This window comes from Vicia villosa, unplaced genomic scaffold (genome assembly GCF_029867415.1).
Source record: "Vicia villosa cultivar HV-30 ecotype Madison, WI unplaced genomic scaffold, Vvil1.0 ctg.000004F_1_1_1, whole genome shotgun sequence".
Taxonomy (NCBI): domain Eukaryota; kingdom Viridiplantae; phylum Streptophyta; class Magnoliopsida; order Fabales; family Fabaceae; genus Vicia; species Vicia villosa.
The window spans coordinates 1,593,157-1,612,491 of record NW_026704934.1 but is presented as its reverse complement, the minus strand read 5'-3'; the positions used below and the strand labels follow the sequence as shown (position 1 = coordinate 1,612,491).

Genomic DNA, 19,335 nt, shown 5'->3' with positions numbered 1-19,335 from the left:
CTTGGTGACGCGTTCTCAGCTTCTGGGCAAGGTGAGGGAGTTGGAGGTCGACTGTGTTGCTACCTTGGGGGTCGGTTTCAAAGCTGCAGTGGATCAGCTGAAAGTCCTCAATCCGCGCCTGGTGACGAAGGGCATTGGTCCCTATCATAAGGTCGTGGACGTGCGAATTGAAGTAAACCCGGAGTTCGAAGATTGGGAAGACGAGCAAGAGCCCCCGGGTGAGGACAAAGGTGCCGAGGATGAGGATGGTGATGTCTGATCTGTTTAACTTTGGTTGTGGCCTGTGTGCCAGTTTTGTGGCCTGCGTGCCAATGTTTTGTGGCCTGCGTGCCAATGTTTTTAATGGGGCAATGCCCGGATAATGTTTGTAATATTTGGATATCCCGGCCAGGTTGGTCGGATTTTAATACCATTCAGCATTTAAGCTTCAACATTTATTTGTGTTTATCTGATTTTATCGTTGGATGTTTGATGTTTATGCTCGAATAATGTTTGTGCTCGAATTATGTTTGTGCTCGAATTATGTTTGTGCTCGACCGAGGTTTATAGCCCGGGCGTGTATTGTACGGTCCGGGTGCGCAGAGCGGGTGTGCGCTGTAAACGAGCTCGAGGCCGCGGTTGGGGCCGCGTGCTCGCGGCGTGAACGATCCCATCGCGAGCTGGGGTTCTACCGTGCTGGTACTTCCGCGAAGGGTCTGTGTGATAGGCCCGTCGCATGGTCGGCGCTGCCTCTTGTTAGGGTTACCTGACCGATGCTGTCGTGGAACATGCGCGCTCGTACCAGGGCGCGAGTCCTTGCCCAGCCTTGTCTCGTGTCCGCTACGAGTGGCCGGGCGGTGTTAGGAAGTTTCTAACTGTAGAAGCGTCTGAGTTTTTCAGCATTCCAAGGTCGAGCTAGTTTTTCGCCGAGAAGGTTCTCGAGGTAATACGCACCGTTTTCGGTTTTATCGTATACTCGGTACGGACCTTCCCAGTTCGGAGCTAGTTTGCCTTCGCGCGAATCTTTCATGTTTCGGCAGAGGACCAAGTCTCCGATTTCGAATCCGCGTTTGATAACTTTAGTGCTATGGCGCAAGGCTATCTGTTGTTTCAGTTTTGCTTCACGGAGAGAGGATCCTGTTCGAATTTCCTCGACCATGTCGAGCTCTTCTCTCATAGCTTCGTCGTTTAGTTCTTCCTCGAGAGGTGACTCAGTCCGACGAGATGGTTCTCGGATCTCCACGGGGATCACGGCTTCGGTGCCATAGGTTAACCTGAACGGTGTTTCGCCCGTGGTCGAATGTGGGGTCGTCCTGTACGCCCAGAGGACGTTGTGTAGCTCTTCGACCCAAGCTTTTTTCGCCTCGCCCAGCCTTCTCTTCAACCCACGGAGAATGACCCGGTTGGCGGCTTCAGCCTGTCCGTTGGTTTGGGGGTGCTCGACCGAAGTGAAGTGCTGCTTCGTCCCGAGTTTGGCCACGAATTCCTGGAATTTTCTGTCCGTGAACTGGGTGCCGTTGTCGGTTATTATCGCCTGTGGGACTCCGAATCGAGCGAGTACGTTCCGCTTGTAAAATCGGAGTACGTTTTGGGATGTGATTTTAGCGAGCGCTTCAGCTTCTATCCATTTTGTGAAGTAATCCACAGCGACCACCAGGTATTTGTTTTGATAGGATCCGACCGGGAAAGGTCCGAGGAGGTCCATTCCCCACGTGGAGAAAGGCCAAGGTGAGGAGAGAGATTTGAGCTCGTTCGGCGGAGCCAGGTGCATGTCGGCGTGACGCTGGCATTTGTCGCATTTCTTGACGTATTCCTTGGCGTCCTGCTGCATGGTCGGCCAATAATAGCCGGCTCTGAGGGCTTTCCTAGCTAGTGACCGCCCGCCGAGGTGCTGGCCGTTGATTCCACCATGGAGCTCTTGGAGCACCTCCAGTGCTTGCGAGGCATCGATACATTTAAGGAGGGGGATGGAGAAACCTCGTCGGTACAGTTTGTTTTCGAGGATAGTGTATGAACATGCTCGTCTTTTAATTGCTGAAGCTTCTTTCGCGTCGGCGGGGAGCTCGTCTTTCGTGAGGAAGTTGTACACTGGGGTCATCCAGCATTGGTTGTCTCCGATGGCGAATATCTCTAGAGCTCGCGCGCTTTCGCCTATACTTGGCCTGGGCAGAATTTCTTGGATAACTGATTTGTTTCCCCCTTTCTTTCTCGTGCTCGCAAGTTTGGATAGTATGTCGCGCGCGAGTTGTGCTCTCGGGGAATATGCTCGACTTCTGCTTTGGCGAATTTTTTCATCTTGTCCTTGACGAGCGCGAGATATTCGGCGAGTATGTCGTTTTTGGCCTGGTAGTCGCCGCTGACGTGGGATGCGACGAGTTGGGAATCCGTATAGATCTTGATCTCTCGTGCGCCTACGTCCTCGGCGAGTCTCAGGCCTGCGAGGAGGGCTTCGTACTCGGCCTGGTTGTTCGATGTGTTGAAAGATAGGACTAAGGATATTTCTATGATAAGTCCCTCGTCGTTTTCCAAGATAATGCCTGCCCTGCTGCCCGAGCTGCTCGAGGCGCCATCTACGTAGATGGTCCATTTGTCCTTGGTCATGTCGGGCGAGTCGGCGATAGAGGTCATCTCGGCTACGAATTCCGCCAGTGCCTGTGCTTTTAGTGCCTTCCTGCTCTCATACTGTACGTCGAATTCCGAAAGCTCGAGGGACCATCTCAGCATTCTGCCGGCCATGTCTGGTCGGCTGAGGAGTTGCTTGATGGGTTGGTCCGTCCGAACAAAGATTGTGTGGGGGAGGAAGTAGTATCGTAGCCTCCTGGCCGCTATTACTAGGGCCATGGCGACTTTCTCGATCTGTTGGTATCGCACCTCGGGTCCCTGTAGGGCTTTGCTGGTGAAATATACGGGTTTTTGTCCGTCTACGGTTTCTCGGATCAGTGCCGCGCTGACTGCCTCGTTTGAAACGGCTAGGTAAAGGTACAGAGGCTCGTTGTCGTCTGGTCGAGAAAGGACGGGCGGTTCGGAAAGTACTTGCTTAAGGTGTGCAAGCGCTTGCTCGCATTCTTCGGACCATTCGAAGGCTGCTTCTTTGCGTAGCAGCTTAAAGAAAGGGAGGCGTGCTGGGCGGATTTCGCGACGAAGCGTGATAGTGCAGTGAGCATCCCGTTTAAGACTTGGATGGATTTTTTATTGTTAGGAGTAGGGAGTTCAGAGAATGCTCGGCATTTATCCGGGTTGGCTTCTATTCCCCGTTCAGTCAGATAGAAACCGGGGAATTTGCCTGCTCGGACGCCGAAGGTGCATTTCTCTGGGTTGAAGCGCATCTTGCAGGATCTGGCCTGCTCGAATACGCGCTCGAGATGGGATGTGTGGTCGGTATCTTCCCGAGATTTGACGATCATATCGTCCATGTATACCTCGAGGGTGTCCCCGATCTCCCTTCGGAACACTTTGTTCATCATCCGTTGATACGTGGATCCTGCGTTTTTGAGGCCGAAGGGCATTACGTTGTAGTAGTAGTTGCCCGACTCGGTCATAAACGCCGTGCACTGCTTATCGCTCCTCGCCATGGGGATCTGGTTGTAACCTGAATAAGCATCCATAAAAGACAATAGTTTATAGCCGGCCGAGTTGTCGACCAGTCTATCAATGTTTGGTAAAGGATAGGCGTCTTTTGGACATGCCCGGTTAACATCAGTATAATCAACACACATTCTCCATTTTCCATTAGATTTCTTAACAAGTACAACGTTTGAGAGCCAAGTTGAATACTTGGCCTCGGAAATAAAATTTTCCTCTAGGAGGTCTTTTACAACTTTCTCGGCAGCCTCCGCTTTCTCGGGAGACTGCCGACGCCTACGTTGAACAACGGCTTTTGCGGCTGGATCGATGGAGAGGTGGTGGCAGGCGACCTCAGGGTCAAGTCCGGGCATTTCCGCGGCGCTCCAGGCGAACAGATCAGCATTGGCTCGAAGGCAGGCTATGAGCTGCTTCCTCGGAAGGTCTGGGATGCCCTTACCGATTTTTACTGCTTTGTCGGGGTTTTCGCCCAAGGGGACAAGCTCGAAATCTCCGTCTGGAACTGGTCGGAAGGGGTGAGGTGACTTCGACCGCGTCTCTTCCCCAGTTTTTGGTTCTTCCTCTGCAAACCGGGCATCCAGGTCGACTGAGCTGACGTTGGTTGTCTGATGCTGGTCTTCTCGAGGATGCTTGTCTTCGGCCCTTGGCTTTTTGTTGGAGCTGGTCGGCGGAGCGATCAGTTCTAATCCTTTGACGGAGGCGTCGAAGATTCTTCTGGCTGCTTCAATATCGGCGTTGATGGTGGCCACTCGTCCTGTCCTCGTGTAGAACTTCATCTTCAGGTGGACAGTGGAGGGTACGGCGGTCAGTTCGGCCAGAGTGGGGCGTCCGATGATGCAGTTGTACAGGGTTTTGCAGTCGATCACCAAGAATCTGGTTTTGACTTGCCTAGAAGCCTCCCCTTCCCCGAAGGTGACAATCAGCTCGACGTAACCCCATGGTTTAGTGGTAGCTCCGTTGAAACCTTGAAGGTCTGAACCCACATAGGGAGTGAGATGTGAGTCGTCCAGCTGGAGTGTCTGGAAGAGGTGGGAGTACATGATGTCGACCGAGCTACCTTCGTCGACCAAGACCCGTCGGACGTCGAAGTTCGCCATTCTAGCTCGGACGAGCAGGGGGATTGTGGCGTTTGGAGCTCCGCCGGGCAGTTCCTCCAGGTAGAAAGTGATTGGTTCTGACTTTCCCCGGAACTTCCGCAGTGTGGGGCCGAGGTCCGCGTTGGCGCTGAGCAACTCATCGAACTATCTCTTGACTGAACTGATGGTGAGGGAGCCTGGATCCCCGCTGTTGGAGACGACCATGGTGAATGGGAAATTTTCCCATTTGCTAAGTGCGGTGAGGATCCCGGCTGATGGCACGAAATCCTCTGGGCGAGTGACGGACAGTGCTACTTGTAGGGGCCTGTTGTCCGGTGAATTCCCTTCGTCAAAGTTTCTGTGGTCGTCCCTTCGGGAAGGTTCCCCTTTCTGTGTGTATTTTGAAAGGCGGCCCTCCTTGATCAGTGTTTCAATTGCATCTTTGAGGTGGATGCATTCTTCGGTCAGATGGCCGTGACTTCTATGGTATTTGCAATACTTTGATTTGTCGGTTCCCGGCCTTGCGGGGTTCGACTTTGGGGGCCTGATGTTTGATTTCTTGAAGTCGGTGTTCTGACATTCGGCCAGGATCCTCTCCCGCGAGGTGTTCAGAGGGGTGTAGTCATTGAAGCGACCAGATGGTCCTCGGCGCTCTTTGATGTCGAGTGATCTGTCGTCTTTCCTTTTTTCATGCCCTCTCTTCGAACCTGGGTGCTCGTAGTTTGAACTGCGAGCGGCGTCACTGCCTCGCGAGGCTTTGATGGCAGCAGCCTCTCCTTCCTCGAACGCGATGAACGCTTGAGCTTTACGAAGGAGGGCGTTCATGGAGTGGACCTTTTAAATCTTAATGGCCTTCTTAAAGTCACTGCCGGGGAGAAGTCCCCGTTCTAAGAGGTATCTCTTCATGTAGTCTTCTGTTTGTACTTGGACGGCCTCCTTGTTGAACCTGTCGAGGTAATCCCGAAGAGGTTCGTTGGGCCCTTGTATCACGGCCTCGAGATTGGCCTCTGATTTTGGTTGTCGTCGGGAGGCTGTGAAATGGCTCAGGAAGAGTTCCTTGAGGTCGGTCCAGGAATGGATGGAGTTGGGGCGGAGGTTTCTGTACCAAGTCATTGCTCCCTTCCTGAGGGTGGTCAGGAAGATGTGGCACTTGATAGAGCCCTTGATGACGTGGTAGTCCATGACCGCTTCGATGCTCCGAATATGGTCGTCAGGGTCAGTGGTTCCATCATACTGGTCCAACGCCGGGGGTTTTTCCATCCCTCGAGGAAGGCGGGCTCTTCGGATGTCCTCGGACAGAGGGATGCGGAAGTCCTCTTCGTCACTTGGTCTTGGTGAAGTTGAATGTCTGCCTCGCCGGGGTCTCTCCTGGTCATTGTTGGGACCGGCGCGATTATCCCGAGGAGAGGGACGCTCGCGGGGTTTCAGCACAGCCTTGGAGGGGCCCTGATGACCCTGCTCGGGGGAGAGACTTCTTGCTTCAGTGGCCTCTGGTCTCTGGTTCTTCCTGCTCTTTCTCGGTGGAGAGCGGGAATATGACCTCCGACGGCGGTGTCTTCTAGGTGGCGAGCGTGAAGAAGATGGGGAGCGCCGGCGGTGCCTCCTCGGAGGTGAGCGCGAGGAGGAATAGGAGCGCGACCGGTAATGTCTCCGCGGAGGGGAGCGGTACCGTCGTTTCCTTTCCAGCTCGTGGATACGGTCGTCCTGAAGTCGGAGGAGGCTGTTCGTCTTTTGCAGTTCTTTGAGCAGGAGGACAGTGACGGGGTCAGCATCCTCGGGGATGTTGAGCAGTTCCTCCTCTTCTACATGACGGGTCCTCTGCCTGTCGGAGGTGTGGGTGAATGAGGAAGCAGCGTGCCCATCTCTGGCGTCGGTCTCATTCTCATTCTGGGGGCGCTCAGGCCCATTGTGGGTTCGGGCCTGCTGGTCTTCCCCGTTCTGAACGTGTCCCTCGGGAGGGTTTTGTTCGACATTCTGAACCTGTTGGAGGCCCTGCAGCTGCTGGACGTTCTGGACCCGCTGCCTCCTAGGTTGCGAAGTCTCATGTCTCGACCTTCCCTGTCCGGCAAGGGCATGTTGAGGTTCTTCTTGCCGGCGGCGATTCGTCACCTCGCGGGTGGAATCTTCGATCAGATGTTCCAGGAGGAAGGGGTCGGAGCTTGGGATGTTGTTGTTAGCCATGACGATCGTGAAAGGTTATGCTTTGATCTTTGTTAAAGAAGGGGGAGCAAGGTTCCCACAGACGGCGCCATTGATCGTACCTGATCAGAAGAATCGTCAAGGCAGCAGAATCTGGTTTGGGGAGCAAGATGGGGGGGGTACCTGCAAGGTTCTCCGATGCTTAAGTTAGTAGCTATCAGAGAATGAGGGTTGAGAGTGAAGAATAGAATACCTGACCCTCTAGTGAAAGAGGGTATTTATAGCCCCCAGCGCTGGGCCAAGGTTCCCTAATTGGGCCAGATCCAATTGGAGGCCCACGTGCTAGGGAACTGCCAGAGCGTCCCGTGCTAGGGCTGAGTCAGCAGGAGACTCACGTTCTGGATGCACATAGCGTAGGGTTCGGAGATGGTTGACCGAATCCTTCGCTGAGACGTGACGCGTGGTCTTCGTGCGTGGATAACTCTTGACGGTTGTCCAGTGAGTGGGCCCAAAGATTTGGGCCTGCTCGGCCAGAGTCTTCGCGAAGGGCAGCCCTTATCGGTTGCCCAGTAATTGGGCCCAAGGGAATTGGGCCTGCTCGGCTGGTAACAAGGGTTGGACCTGCTCGGCCCAGTCCAGAACACTTATTAAAATAAAAAGTTGTTCATTGCACATTTAATACTACTCTCAACTTTATGAAAATTTTGAAAATGGACTTGATACTGAAATTCGAACATATTGCATATAAGGTTCAAATTTACTCAAAATGCATCAAATACATTATATATGGCTCAGAATTTTGAAATCTGGATATTTATAGGATTTTTTTTTCCCCATTTAGGAGTTTTTTATTCTCCTAATAATATTGTAATTGCAGAGGTTGAAAGTCTCCTTTACATGTCTCAATTTTATTTTATTTAATATCTCATTAATTGTTTAAAATTTTTATTTTGTATTTGACTTTGTAATAGACTAATCTAAAAAAATCAATCTTATCGTCTACTAATTTGTTTGTAAAAATGATAAAATCTTTAAATATATTTAAAGACATAGTATTTGATATCAAGATATTTTTTTATAGACGGAGTTGTAATAGTTACTAAAATCTAACACACAATCTTGAGATCGAGAGATTCAATTCAACATAACATTATCACTTTTAATTTGAACTTGAATTTGCAAACAATTTCAATATTTTTAAATAAAAATCATATTTATATTTAAATATATTATAAAACTAATATAATCATGTGGTTATGCTCTATTTTAATACTTAGCCTATATAATTCAACAAAAAATTTAATGTAAATATAATAAAAACAGCTTAGCCTTCTCTACTAAAAACAATCCGTCTAAAAAATAGTGATGTAAAAAAAAAATCTTAAAATAGTAGCATCAGATATATTTTATTAAGTTTATAATTTAATAAAAGAATCAAACATAATTATATTAATGCACAAGTCATCTTAGAATATATCCTTATATGGTTTAAATATAGTTATTAATAAAAAAAATTCAATAAATCCTCTTGATTATTTAATTAGTGAAAATAATATAATATAAGAATATAAAGTATGTTCAATTGATTATCAAATTTTCAAGTATAATCTGTTTAATATATTTTATATTTGAATGATCTTATTTACATTCAATTAACATATATATAACTAAATCTTCTCATTTACTTAGCAAAAATATTTCGCTTCTCGTATCATTACTGTTTTTTTTAATTAAAAATATTGATGTATAAAATTGAATTTCTCTTCTATCAAGAATCAAATTCTATATATAAAATTTTTTCTCTTTCTTTCGTTCTTCCAAAATACTCTTCTATATTTTTATTATCTTTTTTAATTAAAACACAAAATCATATCTATGCTTTTATTTTATTGGAAACGTAAGTTTGAATCAACTTCAATGTACTTCTCATGACACCGTGATAAGATAAATTGATGATCTATTTAAAAGATTGTCAATATAATTTTATATATTGTCATAACTTTCCTTAAATTTTATATCATCGTCATAATTATCCTTAAATTCAAGATACTTATTTATTTTGTAGATCCTATATTTCTCCACCCTTCATACTCATCACTTCTCCTATAAATATAACTTAGGGGTGAGGACTAGTGTTGATTCAAACCAAGACATCAACAAAAATTTGTGAAGAAGTAATTGGTTACTATGGTCGAAGAAAGAGTTGAGTTTACTCTTAACGTTTCTAAAGGTCAATTAAGAAGGCGACGAATCTCAAAGCCCACATATTCATTAGATATATTTAAGTTAGATGTTTCCGCTATACTTCGAAATCATTCAAATTCTCTAAATCAGAGTATGAATATATCAACCATGTTTGAAAGATCAATATTCATAAATTGCGAACATTTTTTCGCAAGTAACCAACATTTGTTACCTTTTTATTTAGATAGAATCACCTCGTCATTCCCTTATTTCACTTTTGAAAACCTTAATCAGATAACAAGAAATTTAATACCTCAAGTCAAAGAGTTATTCGACATCACTGGTGATTTTGTTGGACTTGAAGAACCAATGAATAATGAATATCGAGAGAGAGTTATTCCCATGAAACTAAATATTTTTGTGGACGTGTACCCATGTGAAGAAAGAAGAAATCAAGAAATGATAGAAGAGTCTTTGCAATTTGTCAAAATGATTCCCGCATCCAATGAAGCTATCTCATCTTTGAAGGCCTACTCACTTCCTCGTAATTGTTCCATATGTTTGGAGAAATTTCACGATGATTTAGAAGAAGATGGTGATAGTGATGACGTGAAAGTTTCAACAATGACTTGTGGTCATGTATTTCACTATAATTGTATTGTGCAATGGCTACAAACAAGTCATGTATGCCCTTTATGTCGTTATGCTATGCCAACTTGAACAGAGGATTTGATTACTCTTGGTTGATATATTTTCATGTAATTTTCTTCTTTTCTTTTATCACTTGAATGTGTGTTTACATTAAACTTAGTTGAGATCAATTGTTATATCTTGTGTTAAAGTATTTACCACTCATCATTATTAAAAGATATTAACCTATATATAGTGTAAATTTGTGGAACACCACAACAATGACGAGTTCTCTATTCTCACCCTATTAGCAAAACAAGTGTACAATAGCTTCTTTTTTTTGTTGAAACAAGTGAACAATTGCTTTTATAACATTAAAGCTTTTTGTAGTCTTGAGATGTTGGCTAGATATATGAAAACTTAAAAAACAACTCATGAAACTCTATGAAGCTTAAAGTAATTATCCTATCATAAGTATTTTTCGGAAGTAACCATCAAGTATGAATTCAATTGTTATTCCTAACTGTACGCTCGAGATTCCTACAAGTGTGTACTTAATAGCGAGATAGAATGCAGAACTCCTTCCTCGCAAAAATTAATATCAACCACACGCCTTAAATCCAATCCCACGTTTCGATTTAGAATTTGATAACTTGCTTGGGCTGGCTACCAAGTTTTCCTAGAGCTTTATCTAATGCTGTATTGAAATCGTTAAAGGGAGTCAATTCCATCCTGCACAAAAGGGTGACCGGTTAATGTGTCAACAGAATGAGAGCGAAACAGAAATAACGCCTTATCATATTTTTTATGATATGATAGGCATAAGACATACTTATATTTTAACTTTCCATCTTGTACAAGACCCAAAAGCCTGTCTATCATTCTTCTGCTCTCTTCAGCTTTATCTGTGCTTATCCAATTTTGCAACCAGAAACCTCTCAAGGAAAGGTCCTGAAAATATGTGATTTCAAACTAAGGTTACATATAAACCAGAGCAATGCTATATTTCTAATTAAAATATAACCACGAGTTATTGAAAGGTTATGCCATAAGTAAGTCATGATTTTTTTTTGGACGTCCAAAAGAGCCCTTCTTCGGCCAACAGGGTATGGCCAGAGTAGCTAGTAGTTTCGACTCTTAACTTGATCCATTTGTTAACAATAGTGAACACATAGAAACATAGAGAAGGAAAAAGGACCTTTTGGCTTAGGGTTTCAATCGAATAAGTAAAAACTAGAAAATAAGGATTACATCAGATTATAAATATTAACTACTAGAAAATACTAAATTAACCTTATACAATATAATATTAATAATAATACTAATAATATCTAACATCTCCCATCAAACTCAAGATGCATTAGTAGGAAGCATCGAGAGTTTGCCAATCAAAAAACTAAAACATTTAATGAATGCGTGAGAGTGATATTAGAGCTCTCAAACAGAATAATATGACCATTCAGGAATTCTATTCAGCGATGACTAATTTATGGGATCAATTGTCTCTTATGGAACCGACTGAATTGAAAGTTGTCAGCATACACCGATCAAAGAGAAGAGCAGCGGTTGGTTCAATTTCTGATGGCACTTAGGGATGACTTTGAGGGCCTTCGTGGGGGTATTCTGCACCGTAATCCTCTTCCCAGTGTTGATTCAGTTTTCAATGAATTGTTGGCAGAAGAAATCAGACTCAAGTCTCACTCTAATTTGATTTCAGATAAAGGAGTTCTCTCCACTCCTCAATCTGTTTTTGCTGCTCCATTTTACAAAGGAAAATCTCAAGATAGGGTTGGGCTTGGTATTGATGAATGTGCTTTTTGTAAGGAGAAAGGTCATTGGAAAGCACAATGTCCCAAGTTGAAAGTAGGTTAGAAAAAATTGAGTATTCCATCATCCAATGTTGCTGCTGCTGCTCCTGCTACCGTTGACTCTAGTTCTGATCATGCATATCCAGTGTTGTTAAATATCGGTTATATCGCCGATATGCCGATTTTTCATATCGGAATTTGCCTATCCTATACGATATCCGATATTCCGTTTCAATTTCGCGACGCTCCGCATTTCGGCCGTTTTCTAGTATACCGGTATACCGGTTTTGAAGTTCATATCAGAATTTACATTTTTCTGATCATTTTTTTAATAAGTTATATTAAAAAATAATTGAAATATTGAATGTGAAGAGGTGGAAGGAAAAAGTAGGCTACGAAGAGGTGGAGAGGTGGCCGGCCAGTAATAATAAGTAAGTAGGCTGTGAAGTGTGAAGAGGTAAAGTAATACTCCCTCCGTCTCAAAATTGCAAAGAGGACACCTATTGTGAGACGGAGGGAGTAATAAAGTGGAGAGCTGTATGGATATTAACTTAATCTTGGTAGTCTCGAAAATAGAAGTGAATGTGAAGAGGTATATTAATTGGTGTGATTATATATAGGACTAATAGGAGTCATAGTCCATCACCGTAAATTTCTCTTCACTATTTTCTTTCTTCACATTCATTCTTCCTGGTCATTCATCTTGTCCAGGTAATTCCTATTTCTTTTTTGTTTTCTTCACATTCATTCTTTCTGGTCATTCATCTCGTCCACGTAATTCTTATTTCTTTTCTGTTTTCCTCTCAATTTTTTTTTTTGGTTTCATTTCTTCTAGTTTTCTCAAACTAGTTTCTTTTCATTCCATTCCATTGGGTTCTCTGTTTTCAAGTCCTTAAACCCTCTGTTTTTATACATTTGTTATAGTATGGAAAGTGGCGGAGCATCAAAACTTTTTTAATAATTATTTATGTTAGTAGCTTTTATAGGTGTTTCATGTTTTATTTTATATATAAATATTTATTTTAACCGCCTTTATAGTTTCCGCTATTTGCCCGTTACGATATCCGATATTTCTCATATCGGGTTTTTGGTAATCCAATATTTTCCGCGATCCGATATTAACAACACTGTGCATATCCAACTGGGACCATTTCTCAAATATCTGATATTGCAGAGCAGCTCCAAAAACTTCTTGCCACTCAGCCACATGCCATGTCTGCCTCCTCTATTAAAGGTTTGAATTCTTCTTGTTTGTCAGGTATATCTCCTTCCATGTGGATTCTAGACTCAGGAGCATCACACCATATGTCATATGATGCTAAATCATTTGTGTCCTTAAATACTGCATCATCTATGTCAGTTATGACTTCTGATGGCACTCATATGCCATTAGCAGACACTGGTTCTGTCTCTACACCAAATTTGTCATTTTCTGATGTTTATTATATTCCTAACCTCACTTTGAGTCTTGCTTCTGTTAGTCAATTATGTGATTCTGGTTACTCAGTTATGTTCTCTTACACTTCTTGTTGTGTGCAGGATCCTCATTCCGAGAGGCTGATTGGGACAAGCCGTAGACAAGGGGGACTTTATGTTTTGGATGAGTTGAGAGTTCCAGACACTGCAGCCTCAGCCTCTAGTTCCACAACTAATTTATTATCCTCTTTTCATTTGAATTCTTCGTCTTCTAGTTTTTATTTATGGCATTCCCGTCTTGGACATGTATCTGCTTCTAGATTAAAGTATTTGGCTTCTACTGGAGCTTTAGGAAAGTTACAAACCAGTGATATTTCAGATTGTTGTGGTTGTAAACTTGCTAAATTTTCAGCTTTACCATTTAATAAAAGTGTTTCCATTTCATATGCACCGTTTGATTTAGTTCACTCTGATGTATGGGGTCCATCACCGCTTCTTACTAAGGGTGGATCTAGATATTATGTTTTATTTATTGATGACTATACTCGTTATTGTTGGGTTTATCTTATGAAAAATCGCTCTGATACCATGTTAACAATAGTGAACACATAGAAACATAGAGAAGGAAAAAGGACCCTTTGACTTAGGGTTTCAATCGAATAAGTAAAAACTAGAAAATAAGGGTTACACCAAAGTATAAATATTAACTACTAGAAAATACTAAGTTAACCTTATACAATATAATATTAATAATAATACTAATAATATCTAACACCATTATTGGAGTGTCTTAGCAAATACTCATTTCTGCACCCCCAGCCTCCCAAAATAGTAACAGAACTGTTTGAGCATAGAGACCAACTCCAATCTCTGTGTAAAAGATATTAAGGGATCCCAAGGCTCGTGGACTAATATGACTATTTTCTATTGCCATTTTCCAACTCATTTTCTATTTTGATTGAGGGATCATCAATGTTAATTTTAAGTGATACCATTTCAAACCAAGATAAATAATCTGTATTCTTCATTTCAGCACTTCATTCTGATTCTTTATACAGAATATGCTACAGCCTCCGAGAAGGCAAGTGAAAGATTTGTTGGCTAAATATAAAACCCATTTTCACTTTTTCAACCAATCACTCAAATATGTAGGCATCTTGGTATCTAAGTATTTCATTAACCTTTTGATAAGCAACACAAAACCATTACAGAGTACAGATGGTGAGGTTAACATGCATTCACTAAGAAAATATCATATCACTATAGAATCCCAGTACTACGAAGGGACCAATAGGTGATCGAAGTATAGTTAACAAACACGACATATATGCCCTGCAAAAATTTAGGCCATACGCAGTATGGACCTACAAGAAGGCTCGTAAATACTTGTTGAGCTTAAGCTATCTCCCATATTAGCTAATCTTTCACCGAACTCAGGTTAAATGGAAAAGTATTAGTGTAATTTGTTTTATACCCAGCTTCAACACTCTCAGGTTAAATGGCGATTATCTTAACAACTTAATAACTCCTTCATCTCAATTACTTCCAAGATCCAACAATTGCTCTGTATTTTATATCACTTGAAGATACAAACCCCTCAGTCAGATAGTCACAAAACTTACTGGAAATCTATCTTAACTTTATTATACTTTATATACAAGTGAGTCGTGATTAGTTATCTTTATGCTTCATGTCAACCATAGTTAACCATGATAAATAAAGATATTAACTAAACAATGGTTTTGCGCAGTAGACTGAAGAAATCAATTTTGAGAGGGTTACAGCCTGACCTTAAATATGAAGGATGAAGTAGATACAGTGACAGGTTTTTTAGACATTCCACCATATGTCACCATAGTTCCTCTCTGTCTGCAATGCATAAACTTACTTAAAATCTTCATAATAGGATAGTTAATAACAGAAAAAACATTATTAAAGTCTTTACCGATTATCTCATGTCATATCATACCTTAAAAATTTGAGAACCATAGAAGCAGAATTGCCGCCAACGCAGTTAAATCCCAGTGCAGGTTCAGGTATACCACCCTACCATGTCAATTTGATGTCAAGTAATCACTCAATTCTATATTTTTAGTATAGAAGATAACCCTTAAAACAATTTTGTTTGTTTGTCAACTTCGATAGCATCTCAGAGCATAAGCCATAACAAGAACAGTAAATCCAAGGTATACCAGAAGACTCTTGACATTTTTCCCTTCCAATTCATTTTCAGTGAAAACTTCATCTGCGCCCAAATCTTTAAGTCTTTCTTTAACTTCATCAACCCCAGGACTACAGAAGCAAAAGGATTAGCAAAGCAAAATATAAGTTTCATGACAAACATCTTCTTTAAGCCCAATGAGATAGAAAATGGGAACAAGATAATGGTTTAAGAAACATTCAGAAGCAATCATGCTGGTTGCTCCCATTTTCCACAATAGTAACCGAAAAACATGCAAAGAACCTTTAAAACAGCACCTGTCCCGTATAATATTAATGCTGTGAATACCACGAGATTTTGCAAGCTGAATGACACACTGGCCAACCATGCTGGTTGCCCCATTTTGTACAATAGCATCTCCTGTTAAAAATATGCAATGCATAACATAAGCACAAACAATTCCACTCAAGAACCAACTAAAAAAACAAGTATTGCAGGTAAAGGGGAAGTGCCTGAGTTCAAAGTAATGCATTCTTCAAGCATGAGAAGAGCAGTGAGAGGATTAACAGTAATTGTAGCAGCATATTCCATAGGCACACCCTTGTTTACCTTGTGCCACACATTTTGATCCTTCACAATGTATGTCTGCCATGTCCCTGCAAATATAAACAATCAAATTTTCAAATATAATAGATAACAGATGAGTCACTAACTTGGTCTCTAAAACTATAAAGCAGAATAACAGCATCTAATTTCATTCTTAAAATTGGATGACCATATCAACTTAATCTCTCATACTATCAACATTCCAAAATAATACATGAAATTACAAAATATTAATCAGGTTCATCCCTCTGTTTATATTTGCAGGGACTATAATGATATTAAATTGAGAAAGTCGGAGATGTATTTGAAGCTAACTAAATAATGTCAAGGGTAAGTTTGATAACAGATCCAAAAGAGGGACGAACCTCATTAATATTTCACAATTCCAATGATTATTTTAGAAAACTAATAATGTGACGATTAGATTGATACGAGCATGAACACCTCTAGAATTACACGTATCGCGGTGTACGACACTTGTATGACACACACGCGATACATGTTGGAAAACCTACACAAGTGTCTCAAAAAATGTGTTTATTTGCTTCGACACTCTTTGAATTGGTGCTTGGCACCCGTACGACACTCATAAGACAATTCAGATAGTTCCAAAAATAAATTATTTTCTTCGACACACACCTTATACATTTCTTGAACAAATTTTAAACATGGGTTAAAGATGAGACGAACCAATATTGATCAATAAAGAATTAGTGACATTAAATTTGATTAGAACTTTTTAATTTTTTTTTAATATGGTTAAATGAAAGTTAAATTAGACGGTGTCAGTGTTCTATGTTTTTACATTAGCAGTGTCGACGTATTTGTATTGTGCCAAGGTGTGCAGGTTGGAGTTTGTGCTTCATAATACAATCCGGAAACCAAATTGAGTATTTACTCTTTACTCTTGTAAAGGTTGTCAATATGGCTTCCAAAGTTACCGATAGCGGCCCGGAGCTGTGACACTCTGCTAGTTGATGTTTAGTGGATAGCGGGGGCGGGGCGCTTCCCGACCCGAGTGGGTTTAAACTGTTTTGAAAGCGAAAACTCAGATTTACTTTAAAATAAATAAATCCGGTTTGATTTTACATCTGTTTTTCATTAACTTGTTTTTTTAAATACCAGTCATTTAATAACTCTATTCCTCTTTTACACGAGGAACCAATGACGATCATATATTTCGTCAATTTAGACTGGAATTTTTAAAAAAGTTATATGACATGATAGAATGGTATATTTTCATTGGATGACATTATAAAACTTTTTTACATTTTCAGCTAAAAATCCGCTATTCCACTATCCCATTTTGGAATCGGCTGCTCCACTCTATCTGAGATTGTTAACTCTGATGGCTTCAAGCTAATATAATTTTATCTTTACCAATATGGTTTCAATCACAAAGAAATTTTCATGCATTAAGTTGACTAATATTTTCATAAAAGTAAATTGATCAATAAACAGAACAGTGAATTTTATTTAAAATAATAATATTAAAAATAATCATATTAAATGAAAATGAGAAATTGAAGGAACGAGAAATCACCAAAAGAAGGTGGAGAGGGAATAGCCCAATCGCCTGGAGAGAAAGACGTTACGGCGGAGCCAACGGAGTAAACCTCTCCAACGCCTTCGTAACCACCAACAGCAGGTGGTTCTGGCCTCACGGGATATACACCTTGTATCCTATTAATGTCGGAAGGGTTAATCGGAGCAGCCAGCATCTTGACGCACACATCATTCTCTTTCAATTCCGCACCCGGAATGTTCACCAGTTTGGTGACCTCGTCAGGTTGGCCATGCGCCTCGTACACGATCGCCTTTGACGGCGGTGACGCGGCGGAGGAGAACGCCTGCGTGTTTACAAGAGTACTCATGTTGAAATTGAATTTGAAAAGTAAAGAAGATGGTTGAAGAGTGAGTAATCGCAACATTTTCATCGCTCTGTTTCGCTCTTTCTCCAAGTCCTACTCCGATGCTTGTGCTGCGCGCTCTTCAATTAGAGGACGTTGTTTTTTAATTGAAATAATCAATTAGACGCTCTAAATTTTTTTATTCATCTTTCTTTCCGCTTCCTTTCTTTAAGCAAAACATGTCACTAAAACTAAACTTCAAATATAGGAATTAGAAATCAGATATCACAAAAACAGTTTTTTCACTTAAGTATTGCTCTTGCTGTCCACCACTACCATTGTTCTCTTCATAGTCGATATGATATGGTCTCCTTCTTCATCTTCAATTTTTTTTATTAGTTTTTATATTGATGTGTATTTTGAGGTATTAGACATGTTAATTTATGTGTCTCAAAATTTTTGTTGTTATTATTGTGTTTTATTTGTTAAGCTTCAAATGTCTTTCTAATATTCTGATGCCAAGTATTAACTCTTATATTTGATAGTAAATTTATTTCATAATGGACTTATCGATTAAGAACAACATGTAAGTTTATTGAAAAAATAAATTATATAAAATATATTATTTAAAAAAATAGTTTAAAAATACAAAAAAAAAAAATACGATAATGGAGAATACAAATATGAATATAATATTTGTAATAAAATATTGTAAATTGATCAATCGAATCGAACTAAACTATTTAGTTTGATTTGGTTCCATTTTTGAAAAATACTAAAAATTGAATCGAACCAAACCAAACCAAACCGATTAGAAATATCATTGGTTAAGTAATTTTTTACCCAAAATTGGTCCAAACCGAATCAATTACACCCATTAATTTTTGTGTATCAATTGGTTTTTGTTGAGTATAATAGGGATCTGTTTCATAAAAATAGTGGTTGGCTGATAAGCTAGCTGATACCTTATAGTTTATGGTTGATGGATGATGATTGATAGCTTATAGCTGAAGGTTAAGACTGATAGATGGTAAGTTAATTGAAGTGTTTGATAAAATTAGGGGTTTAACTAACTTAATAATGTAAAATGACATAAAAGTTATTTAATACATAATTATTTTATTTTAAATTAAAATAAATTATAAAGGATAAAAATGGATTTTTGTTAAAATAATAAGAATAAAAAAGGGAGAAAAAAATGATAAGTTATAAGGTAAAACGCCATTTGAAATAGCGTCTCAAAAATAAGCTATATAAACTAGTAAAATAAACTATAAGTTCGTGATGACAAGACTGTTACCAAACGGGTCTAAATTGTCATTTGAGCTTATAAGCTATAAGCCATAAATTATAAGCTCAAAAATCTGTCTTACCAAACAGACTCTAGGTAAACAAATTTAAAATTGTAATTCATTTTAAAATAAAATAGAATAGGGCTTAATATGTTTGTGATCCTCCTAAATATCTTAAATTTCGTTTTTAATCTCTCAAAATATTTCTTTTAAAGAATGGTCCTCCTAAAAATTTGCATCCACATTTTTGATCCCTCATAGAATTTAGCAACAATTTTTACAAATTAACAACAGGATGGACAATTTTAACGATGATTTATTACTTAACGATTGAATTAGCGTCAATTATAGTGACGGTTTTAATATTATGGACTAAAAGTGTGGATGAAAAACTTTAGAAGGATAATTCTTTGAAGGGAATATTTAGAGGGATTAAAACAAAATTTGAAATATTTAAGAGGACCATAAATATATTAAATTTAATAAAATAAAAATGTGATCGATATTGAATAATATAATTTGATTGAATAATGAATGCTTATCTAATTAAATTCAAAGAATACTCAAAATATATCATTATATTATCTAAAAATATATCATTATTTATTTTTA

At 40.4% G+C, this 19,335-nt stretch overlaps 2 protein-coding genes across 2 annotated transcripts; both read right to left on the bottom strand.

Annotated features, from left to right (window-relative positions):
* Window positions 1-2,130: 2,130 nt before the first annotated feature.
* LOC131621387 (uncharacterized) lies at window positions 2,131-2,703 on the bottom strand. The gene has a single exon (XM_058892426.1). The coding sequence runs from the start codon at window positions 2,701-2,703 to the stop codon at window positions 2,131-2,133; it is 573 nt and encodes a 190-aa protein (XP_058748409.1).
* A 7,118-nt stretch (window positions 2,704-9,821) lies between these two features.
* LOC131621444 (enoyl-[acyl-carrier-protein] reductase, mitochondrial-like) lies at window positions 9,822-17,810 on the bottom strand. Its single transcript, XM_058892497.1, has 8 exons — window positions 17,125-17,810; window positions 15,488-15,631; window positions 15,293-15,395; window positions 15,007-15,106; window positions 14,784-14,860; window positions 14,605-14,683; window positions 10,423-10,541; window positions 9,822-10,322 (listed from the first exon to the last, which is right to left on the bottom strand). The coding sequence occupies exons 1-8, from the start codon at window positions 17,516-17,518 to the stop codon at window positions 10,229-10,231; spliced, it is 1,110 nt and encodes a 369-aa protein (XP_058748480.1). The 5' UTR covers window positions 17,519-17,810; the 3' UTR covers window positions 9,822-10,228.
* Between the last annotated feature and the right edge of the window lie 1,525 nt (window positions 17,811-19,335).